Consider the following 23,927-nt stretch of genomic DNA (forward strand, 5'->3'; position numbering starts at 1 on the left):
TTGTGATTATGGACGCATTGGCTCTTTTATCCTCTCAGTTGCAAGCTCCATGTTTAAACATAGAAAGCAAACTGAAAACAAACTGAAAATCTAACTTTCTGGAACAACACTGAGGCAGCTAACCCTCAGGATGCATTCAGAGGAAGGTTTTTGGAGGCAAGGGACACATGGGCCCAGGGGAAGGGGCTCAGGGGTTTGGGAGCAGGGGAAGGAGCTTCCCAAGCAGGCAGGGCAGCTCATCCAGGAACGCAGCTCCTCCAGCCCCGAGGTACGGCCGGGTGTGCCAGGCTCAGAGAGGGAGCAAACTGTGACTCAGGAAAGCAATATAGGAGGGACACAAGGAACCAGAAAGCAAGCAGGGAAATGAAAACTGCTGCCAGAGCCAGGGGAGGGCTGGCTTGAGACGCCCTGTGTGAGCTCACTGCCAGGGTCATGGCATCCACTCCAAGCTACTTGTGCCCACCCATCTGAACCAAGGGATGGCACGAGGATGCCGTGCAAATCCCCATACTAAATAAAAGCTAGTATTAAAGTCCCAGAGGCATTACCTTAGCCTTCCCCCAGCACACAGGCTCCAGCTAGTAAAGGCAGCTGCTCTGGGACCAGCCTTTGTATAGCCCCCAGCTGCCCTGAAGCCCCTTTCTGCTGGGTGCCAAGTGGGAGCAGCTGTGGCTCTCTCTGGGCAGGCATTAACTGTGTCCCTGCCAAATCCAGGAGGAGCATGGTGAGGGAGAAGGCAAGAGGAGGATCAGGAGTGCAGAGCTGTTGCCCACACATCTGGGGAGATCAGGGCTCACCCTCAGCGTCTGACTGTCAGGCCTCCAGAAATGGGGGGTGAACGTCCTCTGGGGAGCCCCATTCGTTGTGCAATGCCCACCTCTGTGCTGTGGGATGCAGGCAGGGACACGAGTGGTGCCTGAGGATGTTCTTTCAGTGCCTCTGGCAGAAACCGCTGCTGTCTTGGTCAGAGCCTTTGTTGGTCCTGCTGATCTCCATGACTGTCATTTGATGGGGGCTGTCGGGATCAATATACTCAGGTATTAAAGTCTCAGCAGGTTTCTATGGCTTTGTAGATCCAGGGTATCATTTGCAAATGGGATTCCCACTGAGGCAGGGGAATGTGCTCATGCTGATACAAGAAAATGTGCACAGGAGGGGACAATTAGATCAACTGAATTACGAGCTGATCCCTTCAGCCTTGAGATTTGTTTGGCTTGCTGCAGGGGTTTAAGTGTAGGGCTTGTATGGTTTTGAGCCTTTCAGGTGTCCTTTCCTACAGAGACTGCTGCAATTCCCCACCCTCCCAAAAGAGCCCTGCACATGCCAGTCCCCTTACAGCTTTTAAGGACTGTGAGGCCCGTCTGTCCCAGCAGGAGTGTTACCAGACTGGAAGATACCCAGCACACCACCTCCTCTGTGTGCAGTGTCGCCCTTTCTTGCCGGGTCAGCTTGATCCATGCTTCCTTGCATGGCTAGTATTTGCCCATGAGTTTTCCAGCTGAGCCTGCTGTGCACTGAAGGCCTCGTTCAGCCGCAGACATGCTGCGCAGACTGCAGCTCCATGCCTGGCAGAGGCTCTACAACACCTCATTTTTGTAACAGTGTCTGCTCAGGGCTGACTTGGGCTCTTTCAGGGCTATAACACAAACACCATGCTCATAACCCAGCAGCTCACCCTGAGCTGTAAGGCCTCAGCTTTAACTCTGCACCAGCTCACCCTCTGGCCATGCCACAGCAGCCCAAAGCATCTGCAAATCCCCCAGGAATTTGGGCTGCGCTCTGTGACAGCTGGGTTTCTGTACAGTCTGAAGGCACTGCTGGAGGCAGGCCTTTGGGAAGAGCTGTCTCACCATGGCACACCAGCAGCTTGTACACGTTCAAGGGGGCTGCAGTGACTTAGGACACTTGGGGCACCTCCACTCCTCACGCACATCTCTGACCGGTTCCTCCAAAAATCAGGCGTCTCGCTGCAGACTGAGCTAGGAGATAGATGTTGGCTGTCTGTCTCACCCTCTTCTCCCTGCGTCCTTCCCCAAGCAGACACATCTCCGTCGGAAGCAGCCAACCTCAACACCTCCAACAGCATCGGGGTGAGCGCGCTGTGTGCCATCTGCGGGGACCGCGCCACGGGGAAGCATTACGGGGCTTCCAGCTGTGATGGCTGCAAAGGCTTCTTCAGGAGGAGCGTCAGGAAGAACCACATGTACTCCTGCAGGTAAGGACAGAGGGGGACGAGATGTGTGGCAGAGGCAAAACAGTCCCCAGAAGGAAAGCTCTGTACAGGAAAGCTCTCAGAGCATGGCAGCATGGTCCTTCATCCTCTTCATCCTCCCTGCATCCTCCACCATATTCCCTCACCTCATCCTCTGGCTGGGCAGGGCCAGAGGCACACAACAGCTCTCCCTCTGGCATGGCCCTCATGGGATTACTGAGGGAAGACCCTACGAGCTCGTACTTTAGGGGCCAAGCACATGTTCTTTGCAAACAGGTGTTGCTAACCATGGATGCGACCAAAAAGCCAGGTGGTGCTGGTGGGGAAGCCCCGTTCCATGGGCTGAGCACACTGCTGCCCTGCGCTCCGAGTGCAGCACAAACCCCTTTCACTCCCTGGGGGCACTTCAGTGGCCTCCTTCCCCTTCTCCATCACGAGGTGGAGGTGTGTCTGCCATCTCCCTGCTGCGCTCCCTGAGCACCCAAGGAGGCAATAAGCTGGGGAACGTGGTGTGCACGTGGCTGCGCGACCCGTGACGGGACGAGACATGCGCGCTGCTCGTGCACCTCACACACTTCACCCAGTGCTGCTGGCACGAGGCCCACGGCTCTTCCATGCCACCAGTGGCTGCGACTTGCCTGCTCGCTGCTCTGAGTGACCGAGACCTGGAGTCAGGGAAATCGAGGAACCCTCAGCTCGGTGTCTGACTCCCTCAGGGCCTTTGAGTGATTCACTCCTGATGTCCTGACAGCCACTTGAACAGTGTGAACAGCAACGGGACTCTCAAATCTGGGTGATGGAACGAAGCCCCAGATTTAGCAGTGCACATGAAACATATTTTCATTTGTACCCAGGTTTATTTAGCCTGGCTGCCCAGGGAGCCCCCTCCACACAGCTCCAGTGAGAAAAGCCCGGGTGTCCCGCTCTTTTGACACTAGACCTTCTACAGAAGTGCTACAAAAATGCTTAAAGGGCTGCTTTCAGTCAACCATTTGAGGAAATCTTAGCCTGGGGCTTCCAGAAGCACAGCAGAAACAAAAGCTACAGAACTCGGCATGGCTGGGAGCCCTTTCCCAGTTCTGTTTGCCTTTGTCTTTGCTTTGCAAGCTCGATCAATCAGCAGCAAATTAGAGCATATTTGCAAGTGAAATTCCTGCTGCAAATGGCTACCTGGCTTGTGTTGCATACAAGAACCACACATGGGAGATCAGCGTATGCACCCATGTGTGATCGATGTGGTAATACAAGCGTATAGGGCCAGATCTGGTTGCTTGCCCCCTCCTCTCTGAAGCAGAGGTGACTGCAGAGCTGTGTGTGGACCAGCAAAGCTGCCCGGAGGTCAGGAGCAACCTCCCTGGATCCCACACTGCCTTGGAGAGATGCAGGGACCTAAACTCACTTCTACCCTTTTTCTGAATTTATAATAAATGCATTCTGCCTCCTTCTGACTGGATCCCAGCGTATAATAAAGGTTACTAAGGTGGCTCTGGCCCTCTTGGCTCACACTTTTAACTTCCCTGGGGTTGTTGCTCCATCTCAAGTATTTCTGCCTCGTGGCCAGCATGTACAAGCAGCAGCCTGAGCTCCTGTGTGTGACTGTCAGATCCAGCCTGTCCTTGTTGCTCAGCCAGGGGTAGAGCAGAGGGCCGAGGTGCTCAGTTCAGATTAAAGCAAATATGAAAGTGGCATGGATTGGGGCTCCTTTCTCAGGGTGAGCCTCAGGAAATCTGCTCTAAGTGTATTGTGGAGCCTGGGGCTCTGCCTTGTCCTGTCACCTCACTTCTGTAACAGGCTTGGTCTTGCTGCTCCTCACACCTGTTTCTTCCCAGGTTTAACAGGCAGTGCGTGGTAGACAAAGACAAAAGGAACCAGTGCCGATACTGCCGGCTTAAGAAGTGCTTCCGAGCAGGAATGAAGAAAGAAGGTGGGTCACAGCGTGGCTTCCCTGTGCTGCCCTCAGCAGTGTTCACTGTCTGTCTGTCTGTCTGAGGAAGCCCCTGCAGCCAAAGGCCAGTCCCTGCCGGTTCGTGGGCACACTTGCTCAGCCAGCTTAGCCCCATCTTCCTTCCATAGTCCTCCCCTCTGCACAGATCCAGGCCTCCATCGCTGGGGGGTTAGGGCGAGTTTTGGCCCCTCATCATGAGCCCTGCATGTGCCCAGCCTGCCCTGCTGCCATCTGTACTGGGGCTTTGCAAGCAGCTCTCATCCCAACAGGCAATTAAGCTTCCAAGCAAAGCACAGGGACCCTGTGTGCTCCTAAATTCAATTTCAGGGGCCCTTTTCAGGGCTCAGCAAAGACAGAGCCAGGGCCATGCCTGTGTCCCAGAACTTCCCATGCTTGTACATACAAATTGCACCCGTGGCTCTTTAGTGCACTCTCACACTGACACACACATCACCTCTGCTCCCACGTCCGAGCGACCTGGGAGCACTTCTTAATATCAGTGAGATGCAGGAACGTCAGAGAAGGCCTGGACAATTCAGAAACACTTTGGGAACATTGCTGTCAGTGCTAGTGCCCACGGTCACCGTCAGATCCACAGCAGGACAGGTGCCTCCAGCAAAGGGTCCCGCTATCATTTTGCCCTTTTGTTTCCTTGTGTGCCTGTAGGTTCTTGTTGGCCCTCAGTAGACAGCTGAGTTTTACCTGATACATCAGCCATGGCAGGAAGGACCCAGAGCAAGGTGGAGCATTTCAACTATGCCTCTACTCGAAATGAGTAAAGACATCCATCCACCTGCCTGCATGGCCCGGGAGCACCCCACAGACCTGCCTGCATCTCTGTCTCTGCAGTCCTTCTGGGTCCCCTGGCCCAGACATGACAGGGCAGGATTCACCCCCTGCTCAGCCTTGCTCGCTTCTCAGAAGCCCTCACAGCAGTGAGGGCACCAGGGGCTGCCGGTGGTCCCGCTGGTGACCCCACTGGTGGAGGCACCAAGGCCCTGCCCCATGAACATGGGGCTGTGGGAAGTTCTCTGAGCAGGAGCATTTCTCCCCCGTTAAAGCGGATGAGGTGTTGCAAGGAACTGGGCCTGACTTTTCCTGAAGAACATAGGAATCCTCCTCTCCCCGCAGAGCCCGCTCATCCCGTGCCCAGAGCTCTGCTGCTGTCTGTTAATATTCAATAGAAGTTACATTAGGTGCATGACCAGCTAATACTGAGCAAACATTTGGAAAACATCATGGCGTGACTGAACTCGGGGGCCTGCTACTGATAACAAGCGGCATAACCTTGAGAGCTCCTATTTACAGCCGCTGACTGCAGGGCTTTGCTTCTGGCCCAGCCTCATTATTGCTTTTTATCAGGCGGATTTATACATTGAGAACGTATCAATCCAGGGAGCCAACAGCCTAAGGCAGAGACTGTTCTGTTTCCCCTGCCATCGATCAATACCTTATTTGAGCAGATGGCTTTGGGTGACTGGCTTGGCCGTGGTGAGTTATGGCCAGCCCACGGCCTCGGAGCAGACAGAGAGGCAAAATCTCCTCCTCAGCATTCCTGCTGCTGCTCCGGCTGCTGCTGCCTCTTGGATTTGGAGTTCAGGCCCTGCTCAAGAGCAGACCAAGCAGGGAGGCGTGCCGGGGTGACACCTGTCCTGGGACTCACTTTGTGTTAAGGTGTGAGAGCACGCTGTTGCTCTGGATAGAAACACAGGAGCTGGTCTGCATTTTCTTCCTTACCGTAGCTGAGAGAGGTTTGCAAATTGCACCTATGCAGTGCAGGAGCTTCCCAAACGCAGCTCACAGAAGTCGCGTGGACAGACAAAAAGCCCTGCGGGTACTCAGCTGCTCGATGTCACATGTATGGGGGCTCTGTGTGTGAGCAAGGCCACAGTCTCAGAGATTCCCCTAAGACACTGATCCTATATCTTGGAATCAAAAACTTGAGAGCCAGGTCCTCTGAAATGAAACTTTCCCCTTGAACCCCACAGGTTTCGAACCAAGTCCTTGAGCTCTGAAACACCCCAGTCCCAGGAAAGCCTAACAAAGGCAATGTGAACACAGAATGACTAAATGTAGTCAGCTCTCGCAGGCATCATGTCACAAACAGCTGCACCCTGCCCTGCCAGGCAGGGAAGCTGGGAAATTGCAGCTCAGGAAGCGGTCCAAAGCACTGCGAGAGGAAACGCCAAAAGGCTGTGATAGTTTTTGCTGTGCATTTCCATGAACAACCTGCAGCTATGCCAAATTGCTCTCTTGCAGCTGTACAAAACGAACGGGACCGAATCAGCACCCGGAGATCAAGTTATGAAGACAGCAGCTTGCCCTCCATCAATGTCCTACTGCAGGCAGAAGTCCTGGCACAGCAGGTACCTCTTCTTTCTTCCCTGGCAAATTCAGAAACATCAGGCACTATCTGGCCACTAGGGCCTGGTGAGTATTTAACAGCTGAGTCTTCAGATCCCTGCCTATTTTCTAAGCGACTTTTCTGCCAACTCAGTGCCGGTTTTTCAAGACATTGTTACCTGAAACCTTCCCCTTAATGCTCCTTGGTCTGGAGCTGTGCTGTAATAATAGGCAATGTGGGGCACATGGAGGCTGGAGAGCCTGCTGGAAGAAAACGGGAGAGTTATTGCAATCCAAGGAGCTGCAGCAGTCTGTGCCAGCCGAGGGGCTGGCCTCGCACAGGCAGTTTCCCTTCCCCGATGCCCGTTAGGAACTCCTGGTTTCTAGCTTCCTGCACAGTTTCACAAGGAATCGGTTTCATGCTTTTTTATGCAGATATTCTTTCCAGTGCTTGCTGGACATTCCTCATCGCCACAAACATACTGCCAAAACTGATTTCCTAGAGCGTTCACTGAAAAGAGGACTCCAGTTTAAAAGTCTGCACACAGTGTTTGTCAAATCGGCTTTGTGTGGGAGGACACAGGACAGGACAGGAGCTCACAGGCCATGGCTGGAGGCAGGAGCAGCCATCCTTCGTGGGAGCTGAGGATAGCAGCACTCCTTGTTCTCCTGAAAACAAAGATGGGTTCCAGTTGGTGGTCCGTGTTCTTCCTTGCTCCAAGACTCACGTTGCCCTCAGAGTGCCCAGGGAGATGCCCAAGGACAGGACACACCGCGCTCTGGGCTCCGTGCTCAGGCTGCAAGGTCCTGCTCCTTAAAGAGGGGATATATCAGAAGGGCTAAGGGCCAAGCCTTGACAGCAGCAGTGTACCCACGTCTCACTTTGTCCTGCACAGGTCCTAATGTATTTATCTATCCTCCAAAAATAACATTGGTGCTGCTCCTGGAGAGGTGAGATAACGGGGTCTCAAGTCACCAGACCTCCAAGGGAAGGGCATTTCTGGGTCCTGCAGTGACATGATATGTAAGGCTTGAGTGGGGTCTCCTGATAAAACTACAGCCATTGACAAATCCCAGGGAGCTGTTGATCTCCCGCAGAGCACGGGCAGACTCATTAAACAAGGCAGGCTCCGGCACACTAATTGGTAACTTTTATGTTCCTAGTAATTAGAACAAGATACTGCTGAGGAGCTGTTTTCTCCAAGATCTTGGGTCACTCACTCAGAGGTCTTTATTTATTTGCTAAGCCTTCCGGGACATTCTGATTAGGGTAATACGTGGTGAGATTTTTACAATCTTATTTATTCAATAATAGCTCTAGAGCTGGAGAGCTTCCAGGTAATGCAACCTGAACAACAAAAAAAAAAAAAACACGCAGATGGCATTTGAACTCCATTTCCTTAGGAAGGCTGGCAGGGTCCAAGCTGAAAATGCTGGCAGGAACAGGACAGGAAGAGCTGATGTTGTACATGAGCGGACAGGGCAGGCAGAGGGCAGTGATGGGGTTGAGTTAATTGCTTACAGAAGCATGAGGACAAAGTAGTGACTAAGGGCAAGTTTTCAGATGAGCTGGGTGAGCAGCTATGCATGAGAACCAGGCAGGAGGTTGGGTGCCTGGTTTGGGGGAGATGTTCTTTCTCTGGGTGAAGGGACTGGCAGAGTTGTCAGGCCTCTCCTTTGCATATGAAATGGCTCCATTTGCCTCTGCAATCCCCAATAATCCTCAACGCAGAAAAGGGACCTGCATTGTGGGCACGTTTGCACATGTGCAGTTTTGCAAAAAAGGCTAAAATGTGTGTGTGGAGGTTAGAGGGGCACCAAGAGGGAAAAGCTGACTGCTACATGAGCCCCTTCATTCCCTCTTGGATCTTGACTGAGCACATTTGTTCAGTTGGAGGAAGATCTTGGCTTTGGGAGCATTCATACTGTAATTCTACTGAATTCGAACTATTCAAGGCCTGACAGTTCACCAAGGTGATCCACAGTCTCAGCTTTGCAACGTTTCTTATTCACAGATACCTGATTTGACCTCAATTTGAAATGAACTGGGCTGCATATTCTGGAGGCTGGATGTGCAGCAGATAAAACTAATAATCTCACCTCTGGAGTCTGCATCAGCACACATCCCTGAGCCTCCCAGGCCTGGGATTTTCCTGTCTGCATTCCCTCTGCAGCACTGAAAGCTGAAGGCTCCTTTATTTCCTTCCAGATATCAACCCCAGTTCCTGTGATGAACGGAGACATCCGAGGGAAGAAGATCGCCAACATCGCTGACGTCTGCGAGTCCATGAAGCAGCAGCTGCTGGTGCTGGTGGAGTGGGCCAAGTACATCCCCGCCTTCTGCGAGCTGCCCCTGGATGACCAGGTGAGTGCCCGCGGCCACTCGCCTCGCTCTGCCCCGACCAAGGCAGCTGGGAGCCGAACGAGAGCCGAGACCTTCAAAGAAAATGCACATTGTTCACTCCCTTATCGGGCTGCTGCGGCTGATGGGGAGCCCATACACACAATGGCAACGCAGGGTATTTGCATGTGCAACTGATCAGCCCACGAGCACAGGTGTGATAACAGCGAGCTGAAATTAGGCACACAATCAGGCGAGCATTTTGTATGGATCTATCAGTTGATCATGGATTGATTTTAGTTTGTGCAGCACTTTGAAAACCTGAAGTGCTGTACAAATGCTCAGGGTAATCGGAATTAGCAGGAAGTCACCATCCCTGGAAGTCTTTAAAAGACGTTTAGATGTAGAACTTAGGGATATGGTTTAGTGGGGACTGTTAGTGTTAGGTCAGAGGTTGGACTTGATGATCTTGAGGTCTCTTCCAACCTAGAGATTCTGTGAAATCTGTGAATTCTCACCTAAAGCCTGCTCAAGACCAAACAAATCTAGCTGTCTAGCTGTCTGTCTTTGTTCCTGTTTCTTGCCTGGGGATATGCTGGTATTCATTCTCCTAGCGTGAAGTTATTGAAACTAAACACTATCTTGCTCCCAAGGCACTAAGAAAATCTCTCTTTGGAGTTAAAAAGCAGGAATATATTTACATTTAACACAAATAACTAAAAAAATATTTACAGATTTCCTAACCAAGATAGCCACCATGCGTTTGAATTCCTCTGTAAAACTGTACTGCAACATCTCATGCTGCATCAGAGACACAAAGAGCTATCTTCAGCTAAGTCTAAATATCAGACCAGATGTCACAGGACATGATGTGCGTCCTGGCTCAAACAGTATGTGAGGATGGTGGGGAAGCTCCAGTGGGAAGGGACACTTCTGGCAGCGGCCAGCACAGCTCCTCTTACATGTAGGAAGCATTTCCAATCCAGCCACTGTTCAGCCACAAAACCAGCCTGGGTCCTCTTCAGCTAGGATTAGTCTCCAGCCCAGTTCCAGGGAGTATCCAGTTGATCAAAACCCCCTAAGTGCTAAAGCTGAGAGCTTCAGTAAAAAATTAGCAGCCCAGAGCCCCAGGGAATCTAACAATCTTTCAAAGCACAGTTAATTCCATTATTTTTTTCTACTGTGTGAAAGTGTTAAATTGTTTAAAACGACAACCTGCTAAACTCCTAAGGCAAATACAACTGAAAAATTATGAAAAACAAAATGGAGTCCAACAGCAAATGACATTTACACAGCAAACAGGCTGCAGCCCAGAGGAGGCTTGGGGCAGCTCGGCATAACCCCTTCTGCCATTTGGAACAGAGGCAGTAAACCCGGTTAACAACTGCAAACTACAGCAATTCCTACCTGAGCTCATTTTACAATTGTGGGGCTGTCAAACTTTTCAGAAGATGAAAACAAAACCTAAAGAGGAGACTGTCTGAACGCTGCCTTCCCAGAAGGGAAAGGCCACGCACGGAACATGCCACAGAAAGAGCTCTGTTATGACTTCCATGAGCAGCTCCCCCGTGACGAGCAGTTCCCAATCTGTCCCAAAGGGCTTGAAAGGAAAGCCTGTGTTGCATTAAACCTAATCAGTTAATGACATCCGTGCTTTCGAGGGACGGAGTGTGAGAACAGAGACAGCAGATACTCAGGGGAGTGCAGGAAGGAGGACAGACATGCCAGGGAGCAGGAATGAACAAAAATACACGCGAGCCAAATGCCCAAGGGGCATGAGAGCTGGTCAAGACATGTCCGGTGGGAACATGTAATGTTGGGAAACGCTGTGACACTGCCATTAAAACGCTGCCTCAGAATGAGTCATCTCAGCCAGCATATTTATAGGAAAAGTCACACCCAACTCATTTTTCCTCTGCACCAAAATGTCAGAGTACTGGGTTTGGTGGGGCAAAGCCATTCCACTTCAAAGTTAAAGTTCTACTTTGCGGTGTTACAGCTTTTATATTTATCCTAGTTGACAATGGAGTGATGTATCTCAGGGTGATCACTGCAAGAACAAAGAACAGTTAAGATATTTTTGCTTTGCTGAAGTAATTTAGTTTAACTTTAAAGTACATTGTATGGATACAAAAATGGTGTTTCCAACCTGAGCTTTAGAATTTGGATTAGGCAGAAAATTTCCACGAGGGGTTTGTTCCCCACTGGGACTTGCAGTCTTCCCAACCTTCTCAAATTTTCAGCAGATGGGAAGCTCAGCTTTGTGCAGCTCCGCTAATTACGAGCAGCTCAGCTAGTACACCCACCCATGTTTGGATAGCGATAGAGAGAGGCTAGATTTGGGCATACAGATAAAGGTTCCCCAACATCATGTGTGCATAGTCTTTTTGCAAGGACCTCCACTCTGTTTATTTTGCATAACCCTTTTACACCCCCAAGAAGAAAAAAAAGAAAAAAAAAGAAAGAAAAAAAAAAACACCAAAAAACATCTCTCAGACATCAGCATCTTTTTTAACCAGTGCTTTCTTCCACAGGTGATACACTTTCCTGACATTTCTGGTAGGGTAGGACTTTGCTTGGCTTTGTCAGATGCTGAGAGATAACCCACTGGAAAAGGGGACCATTCCCATCAGGACAAACTTTTCAGAATCTCTCCTTTAATGTTTAATGATTGTTTTCTTCAGCAGAGTTTCCTGGCTGGATATTAAGGAGCCTCCATGTCAGGCTGTCCAATTGTTAACTTCTGTTTCTGCCTAAATCTCTGAAATTTTTAACCGAAGGAGGGCAAAAGATTCAGAACATTCTCGGGAGCCAATGGAGGGTGTAAAATTAAACACTTCAATCATTAACGCCAAGGCAGAAAAACATCCCTTTGGCTTCTCTGGCTCAAATGCCCACTGCTACGGAGGGAACAAATGACCAGAGAGCGACCCCCCAGCCAGTGGACGTGAGTCCCTGTGGGCACTGCCCAGAGATATGGCAGCCCTCCTCCTTGGTCCTGTGAGAGACAGCTAAAGCCTCATCTCCCCTCACACAGGCACCTCAGGCTCATTCCTGGGCCTCTGATCCCGGGTCACTGAGTGCAGCAGGGAGCTTTCAGCGAGGGGCACGATGCACGTGGGCTGGGTTACAGGAATCCCCCCGTGCTGCCCCAGTAGGGCCCTGCAGCCCCATCCCACCCCGTGACCAGGCTGCTCTGCAGTCTCTCCCCACTGCCTTCCTCCTCAGTCATCATGGTTTCACCCAGTCTCTTCCTAAGATGGAGCCTTATTTTCCTAAGCACTCCCTTGCTTCCCCCTCCCATACATCTAGCCTGAGTGTAACACAGATTCTCAGCTTCCTCTGCTGCTTACATGAAATCACAGCCATGTGTGTCTGTCTGTGCACCACCCAAGTAACTTGTCCCTACCCTTGCAGGTGGCACTGCTGCGAGCACATGCAGGCGAACATCTGTTACTGGGAGTTGCCAAGAGGTCCATGGTGTTCAAGGATGTCTTGCTGCTAGGTAAAGAGTGCGCTTCTGCTCCTCCCTGCTGCTCTGTTTCTGCTAAGCTTCCCTGCTGGGATAAAGGAGAGTGTGGTTCAGTGTTTGCAGGCACCCTTTTTGCAGGGTGGTGGCTTGAGCTTTTAAGGAACCCTTTGTGTGCAGCCAGGCCTGACACATATTCACATCTGGACCATAACCTGTTGGTGTGGCAAAGGTAGTTGACAATAAACATCCCCATCAGGTTTAGTGTAAGCAGGCTGTGGTGTGATTGAGAAGAAGCTCTTGCTCCTCAATCAGCTTCTCCTTGCTTGAGTGACTCCTGAGTGGGGAGAAGCTGCTCTGGCAGAAAAGATCAGCATTTCTGGTGGGCCATACTAGGCAGAAACAGGAACTTCTTAAGGCTTCCATCTCAACATTAGTTGTCTGGGTTTTGAACTCCTTGTCACCCTTATGAATTTTTGGTCAATGACGAGGTGATGGTCTCTGTGCTGCTTGTCCAAAGGAAATGACCATATCATCCCACGGAACTGCCCCGAGCTGGTGGAGGTCAGCCGCGTGGCCATCCGCATCCTGGACGAGCTGGTCCTCCCCTTCCAGGAGCTGCAGATAGATGATAACGAATACGCCTGCTTGAAAGCCATCATCTTCTTTGACCCAGGTATGCTCTGTCTTGCAGCATGCAAGGCTCATTGTCAAAAGGAACTAGTCGGTGTTATGCCAACTAATACTAGTTGTGAGCTGTGGAAGTGCCGCCTGGTCTCCTCCTGGGGCCAAGCTGTTCATAGAGGGAGGGGTGAAGTCAGACCAAGAAGAAGAAAAATGTCCACTGCCACAGACAGCGGAGAATCAGAGACAGCTCACCTCAGCCTGTGCCCAGAATTCATGTTATTACTGAAGGACAGTTCCTAGGGAAGCAGCCTGGATAGTTTGCTCTGTGGGTTGTTTCAGATGCCAAAGGACTGAGTGACCCCTCCAAGATCAAGCGGATGCGGTACCAGGTGCAGGTCAGCCTGGAGGACTACATCAATGACCGGCAGTACGACTCACGGGGCCGCTTCGGGGAGCTGCTGCTGCTGCTGCCCGTGCTGCAGAGCATCACCTGGCAGATGATAGAGCAGATCCAGTTTGTTAAGCTCTTCGGCATGGCTAAGATCGACAACCTGCTGCAGGAGATGCTTCTGGGAGGTGAGTGTTTGAGGGTCCTGCAAGAGGCCTCCCAGTTCTTCCTGATCCCTTGGGAACCCTCACAGCCACCGTTCCCCATCTATAAAAGGCGGAGATCCAGCCTGTCTGCAGGTCAGCCCTTGACTCGCATGAAACCATCTCCTCCTGTCATTTGCAGCTATAACAAAGAGTATTTATTTTCTAATCACCTAAAGAGATGCTTTGCCTCTGCAGCTACTTACAGAGAGGAATCCCCAGCCCTCTGCATGTAGACAAGTGTCACAGTGCAACCCCCAGACTCCTACGAGCCAGCTGTTTCACTGATCCTCCTCTGTCAGGAGGGAGTTGTCTAATCTAAAGGGTCTGAAAGACCAGCTTGAAAGTGCATCCCATATTTTCTACTGGAAGCATCCAATGGGAAAAAAAAAAAAAAAAAAAGAGAGAGAGAGGGAGAAGTCACTGTGCTATTTTTTTACCATACAAATGTGTCTCAAGAGAAGAGCGATGTAACCCTACATAAAAGTAAATGCAGGCAGGGTTACTGAGCCCAAGGCATCTGTGGAGAAATATGGGATAGGTACAAGCTGATCGTGCGCAACTGGGGAGGCCTGGGCATTTTGGTGCAGTGTTTTTTTTGCCCATCTGAGATGTCTCTTTCTGCTGTATTGGCATCTAATATGACATGCATGTTTGTAGGGTCATCAAGTGAAACGCCGCATGCTCACCACCCCCTGCACCCTCATCTGATCCAGGAGAACCTGGGAACAAACGTCATTGTGGCCAACACAATGCCTCCTCAGATGCACAATGGGCAGATGTGTGAGTATTGCCAGAGGGAGGGGAGACCCCGGGTAAAACTGAGAGCTTTCCAATGTGTGGAGGTAGTTTCTACCTTGCAAGGACATTTCAGTGCAAGACAGTCTCTGATAAAGGTCTGCAAGATAATGCAGAAAGGAGGGAAAGACAAACAGAGAAGTGGATTAGATCAGAGCAGGATGGACTGATTCAACAAGATACTCCCTGGCAGACTGTAATTTTTGCATAGCCCTTAAATTTAGAGATGGATGATCCCACCCAGTGCTTACTGAGAGCAGTGGAAAGGCTCCCCTTACCTTGAATGGTCCAAACACACCTCACTTCACCCTGTGCAAAAACACAGAAGAATCTGATCCAACACAAAAGGTTACCACATGGGAATTTGGGCTGAAATGATCTCAGCTGACCAAAAACTGTGGCCAGTACAGGCTAAAAGCCCAGTAGCTCCCTTCATCCAGTGTTCATCACTGTGGCTCTCCCAGGGCATCTAACCAGGCCCGCATGTCAGGGCTGCCCTGCAGCCAACACACCCAGCCATTAGGGGCTATTGTTACAGAGCCTTTGTCTGGCTTACAGCTGAACCAAGCACGGATAAGGTATAGATCCCATTGCCATCAGGTCCATGTGGCCCTCTTCTAATTTTGTGTCTCTCTCTGTAGCAACTCCAGAAACTCCCCAGCCATCTCCACCCGCGGGCTCAGGGCCAGAGCAGTACAAGCTGCTGCCCGGAGCCATTGCAACCGTGGCGAAACAGCCCAGCTCCATCCCACAGCCTGCCATCACAAAACAGGAGGTCATTTAGCAAGCTGCAGACCGGCTGGCCTCGTTGAGAAGACCGTGTGGGAGAAAAGCCCGAGCTGCCTCTGTCACTGTGAAAAGAGAAGCCATCCAGAGGTCCTCGGGCACAAACACACGGACTTGCTTATTGGACTAGTCCACCACTACCAAAAGCTGTCTTCCTGCAGCTATGGGCAGCGCACGCCACGGAGAGCCTCGAGTCATAGAACTAAGGTTGAAGCCTTCCTGAAACCCTCATTCCTCATAAGAAGGGCCAGATTTCTGTCTGCCTCCATTGGGAGGTTTGCAGGGACTGGCTGTGGACAGTGCAGCTGGTTGTTCCCCATTGCTGCCTCTCTGCGTCGGTTCAGCATGCACCAGACCCTGTGAACAAGCAATTCTCCAAACCAAGACACTGTGCTGTGCAAAAGGAGGGCCTCCACCCACAGCCATGCCAGTTCCCCAGACAGCCCCCATCCTGCCAGACTTCTCGGAGGTGGCAGCTGCCCTAGGAGCATTGCTGCAGGTGAAGCACACTGGGGTTTGCCCAGGCAGCACTGAGAGAACGGTTCCTCAGCCTCAGCTCACCCCAAACCTTACCATGGTCACCTTCCAGCAAACTAAGCTCCCAGCCAGCTCTACCAAACCTTCTCAGCTGATTCAGGCACACTTGCCCACTGGGATTTTCCACTATTTGTATCCTGCTGCCTTTTGAGGGGTTTTGCTGTTTCCATGCCATGGCTGCTGTCCCACCACAGGGCTCAGAGAGGCAGCCAGATCATTCCTTTATACTACTGCCTCCTCACCACCCAGCATGGGAAGCCGGGGAATGTGGGATGGGGCCACCCCAGCACAGGCTGTGAGGGTGAGAATTGCCTGGGCCTCACAGACAGACTCCTGAGTGCCAGGAGTGTTGTAACCCAGGAGTTCAGCTCAGACCCTTTGCTTTAACGCTAAGACATGCCATATGATCTACGTGTCCAGTTCAGTGACACTCCCTCCTTAGAGTGGGTGGCTGATAACAGATTTATAGGGCTTCACAATGTGATAAGAACTCATTATGGCTCCTCCAGACCTCAGCAGGTTTGAGAGCAGAGCCTCAAAACACAGTGCTTTGAGTCCCACAGCGAAGACCGACAGAGGCCAGGGAAGGGCCCTGTCCCACCAGAGCCCCTCGGTCTGCCCCAGCCTGCACAGCCTAGCCCCCGTTTCCCTGTGCCTGCCTATTTCTGTTACTCTCTGAAGCCTGTCAGGGCCGAAACCATGCAGGTTTGACCTTTGGTTTACAGCTGAAATCAGGCAAGGAGCCCTCCCGTCGCCTCCGCGGGCACGGCCTCCAGGCCTCTCCTCAGGTTCAGTTTTGGCAGCACCACAGCAGAGGTGCTGAGAAAACCTGGAACGAATGTTTTTTTGTGAGAGAAGGCCGACAGCAGATGCACAGCATCTGTGCCCTGGAAAACCCAGCACAAGGAGAAAGATCCTGGTTTAGCACCGGGGCAACAGCAGCTCTACCGAACCACAGACTGCGTTCCTGCGGGTCCCGGCTATGTGGGGTGATGTGGGCCCTGTGGGGACATGAAGCTGGTGGAATCGCAGCAAAAATGGGGCCTGGGACAGGTCCCCAGCAGGGACGAATCTGAGCCAGCCACACCAGAGGAGCTGCAGCTCTGTGCCATGATCGCCAATGCAAACATGGAACACCTCACCTTGCGCCCACGGCGTCAGAAGCGTTGTATCGTCCCTGAGAGCTGGTGGCATTATACTGAGTAATTTATTGCAATGATGAGATGAATCCAATCATTTTCTGTAAATTATTTTGTAAATCACATTGATTATTTATAATTGGGAGATTAAATGCAAAAAAAAAAAAAAAAGATTAACCAGGCTGTCTTTTCCAACTGCAGCAACCTTTTTCCCCGTATGTAGAGATACTCTGTGGGGAATCACTGTGGTCCATTTGCACCGAGCATTCCTCGATACTGTACATTAATTTTTGCTGGTTACTGCCTTCCAATGGAAACAGAGGAATATTTCTTCACTAGAGTTTGTATTCATAAAAAAAAAAAAAAAAGAAATAAATGCCAAAATATTTTCTAACTTTTCCCAGACAGATGGATTTCTTTCTTCTGGGAAGATTTATTCTAAATTCAGGAGCTCACCTCCCTGTTGGTCTGAGCACAAAGCATATGTGTATTGAGGAAAAAACTAAAAAACAAGTGTTTGATGTCACTGCCAGCTATCACTATTTCATGGGGAGCCTAATGTTAGCTGGTGTCTGTCCTGAAGCCATGTATGCTGGAATCATAAGGTTGAATGACAACCCCAATTTTCATTAAAACAACCACGAAGAATAAATATTTACTTCCATGATTCCAAAGAGCTTAAAAACTTCAATTAACCACACTCTGAGTGCCAAGCGATGGAAGCTAAAATGTTATTAGCATTTTGAACCCATTAATTTCTAAATCCCTCTCGTATTTTAAGGGTCATTTTTTAGTATTTTGGGGCAATGATTCTGCTTTGGTTCACACACAGCCAACCTGCTGCTGACAGCAGGTGCAGTCAAAGGCAGAGTGAGCTTATAGGGCACAATAAGACAATAAAGTGAAAGTCAGCTTGTCACCAGTTGTAAAGGTGAAGAAATGCCCTGACAATTAGAGAAGACTCCTAATGACCTGCTCTGATCACGCGAGCCTGCTCTCAGCTGCAGCATTCCTGGCAAGATAACAGGAAGAGAGGAGAGAGGTCTAGATTGCTATAAAGATTTGGTATCTGGGGAGGAGCAACATCTAGCATTTTAAGTGCTGATCCACCTGAGATGCCCTTCATGTCTCCCCATCTCCTGCCCCTACGGTGAAGTGAGGAGGACAGTCCCACCCCAGGCAGAAGGGCTTGAGGGGCAGCCTGGTTTTGCAGCCTGCTACTCACATCACGAGCCTCCTTGTGCATCCAGTGACCTTCCAGTTAGTCATGTTGGTGAAAACATCTCATACCTGTCAACAGGTATGAGATGCAGCTATGCTTGAGGGCTGTATGGAGACAGAACTTAAAGTTTGCCTTCACTCAGACACCAAGGGCCCAGAATAGGGCAGGCCTCGAACAACACACCCCAGCACCTACGCACCCTTCCCCAGCTGATGATCCAGAACCCCAATGCCATTGCTAGATGCATTATATCAGCCCAGACACAGTGGCTGAGTGATTAGTCAAGAAAAGGAAAAGGAGTTAATTCCTTGCCTTTAATGTGGAATAAAACCCAGGACTGCTCTGTCTGCACAGGAACCCCGTGACCCACAGTTGGTTTCACCTGGGTATATGCCCTAATAGCTCTGCATATGCAATATCAAATCTTTGAAGCAATAAATTCTCCTGGATTCCTTCCCGTGAACTGTTCTATCAAGGTTGCCCTTTACCTGGTTAATCTTAAATCAGTGCAGTCCCTAGAAGATTTTTCTCATTGCTGGATTCAGCTTGCTTGGAAAAAAACCTACAAACAGCCCCAGAGACAACTTTGTCCTTATGAGGTATCCTCAGTCACAGCCCTCACCTCTTCTGTCGTTCCAGCCTGGAATCACACTGAGACACTGGTTTTGCCATGCACAGGCTGTGTTTTATCCTCCTGGGCTCCCTGGAGCCTGCAGGCAATGTCCCATGACACAGGGGGTGGCTTCTGTAAGGACAGAAGTATTGGCTTTTGAGACAACTTCCTGACATTGTTTTTGGACAAGAGAGCCTTTTACTGTTCTCTTCTGTGCTTGCTACCTAAACTGAGGACATTATCCCAGAGATTAGTATCTCCAGCTGCAAGATATTTTCATGATGTTCAAACAAAGATCTGCAGAAGCGGTATTTTTAGGTACTCTGGCCACTAAGAAATGCATTCTTTTCATATTCCTTATATAACCCTCATATGAAATCACCAACAGGCTTTGGAGCCTTTTCCACAGCTTTCATATCTCAGTGGAAAGAAAGAAACAAACAAAAAAATGGCAAATGAGCTTTATGGCCTGCATATCATCTCTGACAAAAGCAACTATTGCTGCTATTAAACTTGCAAGTGTACACACAGGCACAGATAGTCATGAAAAACAAGAGGCAGCTGGGACAGCTCAGCAACGTGGCACTGCTGAGCCAGGCAATTCTGAGTGCCAGGCTGTCAGGTTCCTTCAAGGCTGAGTGCAAAAAATACCAACCAGTTTGGGAATTCAGGCCGTGCCCTGCGCAGTCCCCTTCTGCTCTGACAGACTGGGGAGGGAAGGGTAAGGTGTGGGTACGTTTAAAATCCCTCTCCCCATTCCTAATTCAGGTGTGACCCTGACAGCCATAAACACACCTAGCACCTGAAAAATTGCCAGCCAGGCCAATAAAGGTGGCAATATACTGTCAGCTTCGTTACGTGCAGAGTGAGCAGGGGAGCTCGGCACAAACAGGACGGCAGTCACTTCCTGCAGCTTGGTGCCCTTGTAGGAAAAAAAGAGGCTGCTGCGGTCACCAGCGTGCTCCCTGCTAAAGCCCGGGAGGTGGAGAGCTCTTGGTCTGAGCTGCCTTGGGAAGGAAGGTGATTTGGGAACTGTATTTCCAAGGCTTACTCTAGTTTTGGGCCTGGAGTGATGCCAGGTTGGCTGCTTCATCAGGTTTCAGAGGCCTGGGGCCACCCCTGCTGCAGGTGGTTACTCACAGAAAATACAGGCCACAGAAACTGCTTCTCTTCTTCCCACTGAAATAAGGGCTTGTGACGGGTACCAGGCTGAAAATCCCCAGAGCAAAGCACCCAGTCCAACCCAGGGAGCAGCAGTGCTTCATCAGCTTCATCCTGCCCCCACCGCTTACAGGCTGGATTTTGGAGGAGCAAAACCGAGTGCTCGTGCTGCTCTAACACAGCCCTCAGCGCTGTGGCATCACCACAGAGGTGCTGGCAGGACACACAGCTCCCCGAGCAGCACATCCACAGCACCCAGCAAGGGCTGATCCTGCCAGGGACCCATCCCACCACGGAGCCAGCTGCTTTCCTTCCGCTGTGCAAAGACACCGGGAAGCATGATGGAAGGCTGAGAAAACACGGTCTGTTCAGAATAAATTAAACTACAGAAATCCTGTAATATTTAAAACATTCAGAGGCCCTGCCAAGCACATTCCTCACCGAGCTTTTGCGAAAACATGGTTAGTCTTGAAGCTAGTAAAGCCAAGGAGGAAAGAAATCTTTTCTCAGGCCCTGGGATGGGTACGGCTGTGTCTGTCACACTGTGACCTGGCTGCAAGGCTGACTGCATGTGAGCATGACTTTTACGTGGCTGGGAGGGGGTCTCTGCCTGCGTACGTATGGGAACAGCTGCTTCCCAGGCAGATGTGACAGCTTTGAATGTGTTTGCATATTACTGACTGTTCCCGTAGCTTTGCATGTGGCTCTGGCCCGCCACACGTGCAGAGCAGGGGCAGAGCTCTGCAGAGGGATGCTTACTTCTCAGAACCAAAGCTGAGATCCCCTTCTCACCCCGAGACACACAGGGCAAGAGCAGGCATGGACGACTGGCTGGAAGGAGTCTTCCAGGCTTTGAGACCATGAATGTTTATGGTAATTTAGGGCATATTTTCACTTCACCCTCTTTGTGCCTGTAAGCATGGAGGAGTAGCTGTTGGACTGCATCACAGCCGAGCACCCCACGGGTCAGCTACCACATCCAGAGCAGGCTTGCACCAACCAGCCTGGCACAGCCCTGCTTGGTGGATAAATATTGTCTGCCATTCCCCAATGCTCCTTTTCATCCTCCTGCTCTGCTTCAATAGCAGAAACTCAGGCCTGGGACACAACACGGCCCCACACGTGCGCAGGCCTCGCCCAGCATCATGGACTGCTGGCTCTCTCTCGTGGTGCTGAGCTGCCCAAAGGGTTTGTGTAATCCACAGGGCACCGAGCTTCCACCTGCACCCTGAGGGCCAGAACCCCTCTTGGCCTGAACTGTACAGAGATTATCTTTATTACAGGACTGTTATGTTTGCACAGTTTAGCGACTTAATATCAGTTTAAAGCCTTCTCTGCTAGCAGTGCTGTTTGAAGTCATGCTCTCGTCTCAGCCTCAGCTTGCCAAGACTGTAAAATGTTTATTGCTAATGGTGGAAAAGCTTGAAGAAGCCAAGATAACTTTCCCAGGCTGGGTATTAAGACTGTTTGGATAAGTAAATGAGTGAAGAGTATTACACGAACTTCATTAAATATCAACCAACACCAACAGCCATCCATTTATAACACAACGGCAGGGTGCGGGAGCACCCAGGAGCAGCAGAGCTGAGAAAGGTATGAACCACAAGTGATAGGAGAGAGGAACACGAGAAAGGCTGGATTCCCCATGGGGTCCAGGTGTGGCTCCAAGGTCAGGCAACACAACTCCTGACTGAAACTCATGCAAAATACAATAGATTTGGGGCTGATGAAGTAGTAGAGCACTAGAGCTCATTCCCTCTCAGCTGGGGATGTTTGCACGCATGTGATGCACTACATCCTCCTCCCTCCTGCAGCCACGCGTAAGGCAAAACTCTCCAACTAGGGGAGGACTATTGGTGTTTGTTTCCATTTTTTTGGCTTTACTTCCTTATAGCCATGTTTTGCCTTTACTGGTTTCTAGTCACAGGATGCCACACCACTTAAACTACAGAAACTCTTGCTACTGTTGCCATGATTTCACATGCCAGCACTTTAACAGTCCCCCTGTAACGTGGCTCAGAGCTTGAAACCTTCACTTTGATTCACCACCACCTTTGAGTCCCACATTCTCCACATAAGGAAAACTGGAGCCAGACAGTTACTCCATTTGGAGACCACCCCCAAAATGTACATGTATTTCATCTCTAGTCCTTCTTCACTACACAGCATTCTCATTTCTACTTATTCCTTCCTTATATATCTTTCCTTATACATCCTTCCTTATTCTCCTTTATTAGCACAAGGCTCCTGCTCTTATTTTAGTACCCTTTAGTATCACCAATCATCCCTGCTTGGTCCCAACACCCTGTTGCAGCAGCTATAAACAGATCTGGTACTGTCTCCCTGCTAAACCATCCTCACTAGTACAATTCCAACCAAATTCTGCACCTGTAGCACAAATTCCTGATCACAACTCCAGCATTTCCTACCTCTTTGGTGTTCTTAAACCTTTTCTCAGATCACCTCTACCTCCTGCTAATTTCAAGCAATTAGCTGGGATTAAATGCAACTGGGAACCTCCTTCATCTGTGAGGCCACAGACCTGCCTTCCAAACATGCTCCTTCTCCTTCCTTCCAGAGGGATTTTACCTGCTCAGAGACAGCTCCCTCCAAAATGCATCCACAGCTGTCAGCTTCAGGCTCTCACCTATGCCCTGGGCCTCCACATCCTGCCTGGTTGCTTTTCTCCTTGTGCTTCAGGGCTCTGGACCCAGGAGCTGTAAGAATGTAAAGAGGAGCAATGTAAGGCCTCTTGTTCTCCCTTGTGAAGTCTCTTCACAACCTCATTTATCCCCTGATCTACTGAAAAGGGCACAAAATAACATCACAAGCAGGCCTAATTCACGGAGAGCATCCCAGCACAGGGCACCGGCTTGCCCAGCTGCACCCAGCTCTGAGCTGGCTGGACCCAAAGTCATGCTGGACTGAAACACTGGCAATGGGTCAAACCCTGTATTCCCCTTCTCCTGAAACGTCTCTCTGCAGGTAAACACCTGCAGCATATTAAATTTACTGCCACATTGGTGCATCTCTTGCCTGGCACGGTGTCATTGCAATCTTTTCAATTTCAGAAGGGTGAAACCTCCAAGAGGAGTAAATCAGGGCTGAATATCAGATGCTACGGAAAGGCCTGGCTTCCCACTGAGGGCTCCCTGGGCTCCCACTGTCCAACTGTCCTCGACTCCCTCTCCTGGCTGCAGGCACAGGCTGCAACCCAAGGCAGGAGCAGCGCCCACCGCCCCACAGGGACCCCCCAGGTGGGGCACAGAGCCCAGTGGGTGCTGAGCCCCTTGCGCCACCTCCCTCTGTCCATGGATCAGGGGGGTAAATGTGAGCCCTTCTTTCCCTACACCCTCACTAGCCCTCCCTGCTGGACCCTTTTTAAAGCAGCAAGCCCGGGGTGGGGCCATTACTACTACTACTACTACTACTACTACTACTAGTAGTAGTAGTAGTAGTACTAGTAGTACACCACATTTCATGCCCCCCAGTCTGCATTCCTGGGTTTTCTGCCCTCTCAAAACACAAAGCCAGCTCTCCATTAGTGCTGTCTCCCTCTACCCTCACTAAAATCCCCCCTGTAGCCCTCTTCCCCATCCCAGGAGCTGGCTCCACTTGCCTGGACCCCGCTGTGGGACCCCCCCAGCCCCTCATGAGCAGTGGCTGCTGCAGGGGGGCACGGCCAGCAGGACGGGAGGCGATCCTCCCCTCTGCACAGCTCTGGTGGGGCTGCGCCTGGAGCACGGTGTGCAGTGCTGGGCACAGCACAGGAGGGAGGAGAGCTTCTGGAGAGGGTCCAGCGTAGGGCCATGAAGATGTTTAAGGGATCGGGGCATCTGTCTTACAAGGAAAGACTAAATAAACTGGGCATGTTTAGCCTAGAGAAGGGATCTCACCAACCTCTATCTCAACCTGAGGGGACAATGCAAAGAGGATGGGGTCAAACTTCTCTGTGATAGGGTGAGGGTTAATGGCTAGAAATTGAACCACAGGAGGTTTCATCACCGTGTGAGGAAGGACTTCATTGTGAGGGTGACTGAGCACAGGCTGCCCACAGGGGCTGTGGAGCCTCCTCCTCCGGAGATGTTCAAACCCTGACGGGACGCGGCCCTGGCTGTCCCTGCTGGGGCAGGGGCCGGGGCA

At 50.8% G+C, this 23,927-nt stretch overlaps 1 protein-coding gene and 1 long non-coding RNA gene across 5 annotated transcripts in view; one reads left to right on the top strand and one right to left on the bottom strand.

Annotated features, from left to right (window-relative positions):
• HNF4A (hepatocyte nuclear factor 4 alpha) overlaps positions 1-16,959 on the top strand; it is a 34,109-nt gene extending 17,150 nt beyond the window's left edge. For 2 of the 3 annotated variants that reach the window (XM_027472858.3, XM_005016356.6), the window contains exons 2-10: positions 2,041-2,215; positions 4,042-4,136; positions 6,417-6,523; positions 8,710-8,865; positions 12,259-12,346; positions 12,831-12,986; positions 13,277-13,513; positions 14,189-14,311; positions 14,968-16,959. In XM_027472858.3, the coding sequence (XP_027328659.1) occupies positions 2,041-2,215; positions 4,042-4,136; positions 6,417-6,523; positions 8,710-8,865; positions 12,259-12,346; positions 12,831-12,986; positions 13,277-13,513; positions 14,189-14,311; positions 14,968-15,110 (1,280 nt within the window). In that variant the 3' untranslated portion in view covers positions 15,111-16,959. Of the gene's footprint in view, positions 1-2,037; positions 2,216-4,041; positions 4,137-6,416; positions 6,524-8,709; positions 8,866-12,258; positions 12,347-12,830; positions 12,987-13,276; positions 13,514-14,188; positions 14,312-14,967 lie in introns of all 3 variants that reach the window. The other variant, XM_013096525.5, reaches the window with a different exon arrangement.
• On the bottom strand, positions 11,226-23,924 carry LOC110352124 (uncharacterized). 2 transcript variants are annotated; one of them, XR_005260520.2, is made up of 4 exons: positions 23,790-23,924; positions 22,214-22,501; positions 14,605-14,635; positions 11,226-13,657 (listed from the first exon to the last, which is right to left on the bottom strand). It is a non-coding gene; the product is annotated as an uncharacterized lncRNA (long non-coding RNA). The 2 variants fall into 2 exon arrangements; XR_005260519.2 differs by lacking the exons at positions 22,214-22,501; positions 23,790-23,924 and having other exon boundaries at positions 14,605-14,974.
• Between the last annotated feature and the right edge of the window lie 3 nt (positions 23,925-23,927).

Source organism: Anas platyrhynchos, chromosome 21, assembly GCF_047663525.1.
Source record: "Anas platyrhynchos isolate ZD024472 breed Pekin duck chromosome 21, IASCAAS_PekinDuck_T2T, whole genome shotgun sequence".
NCBI lineage: Eukaryota > Metazoa > Chordata > Aves > Anseriformes > Anatidae > Anas > Anas platyrhynchos.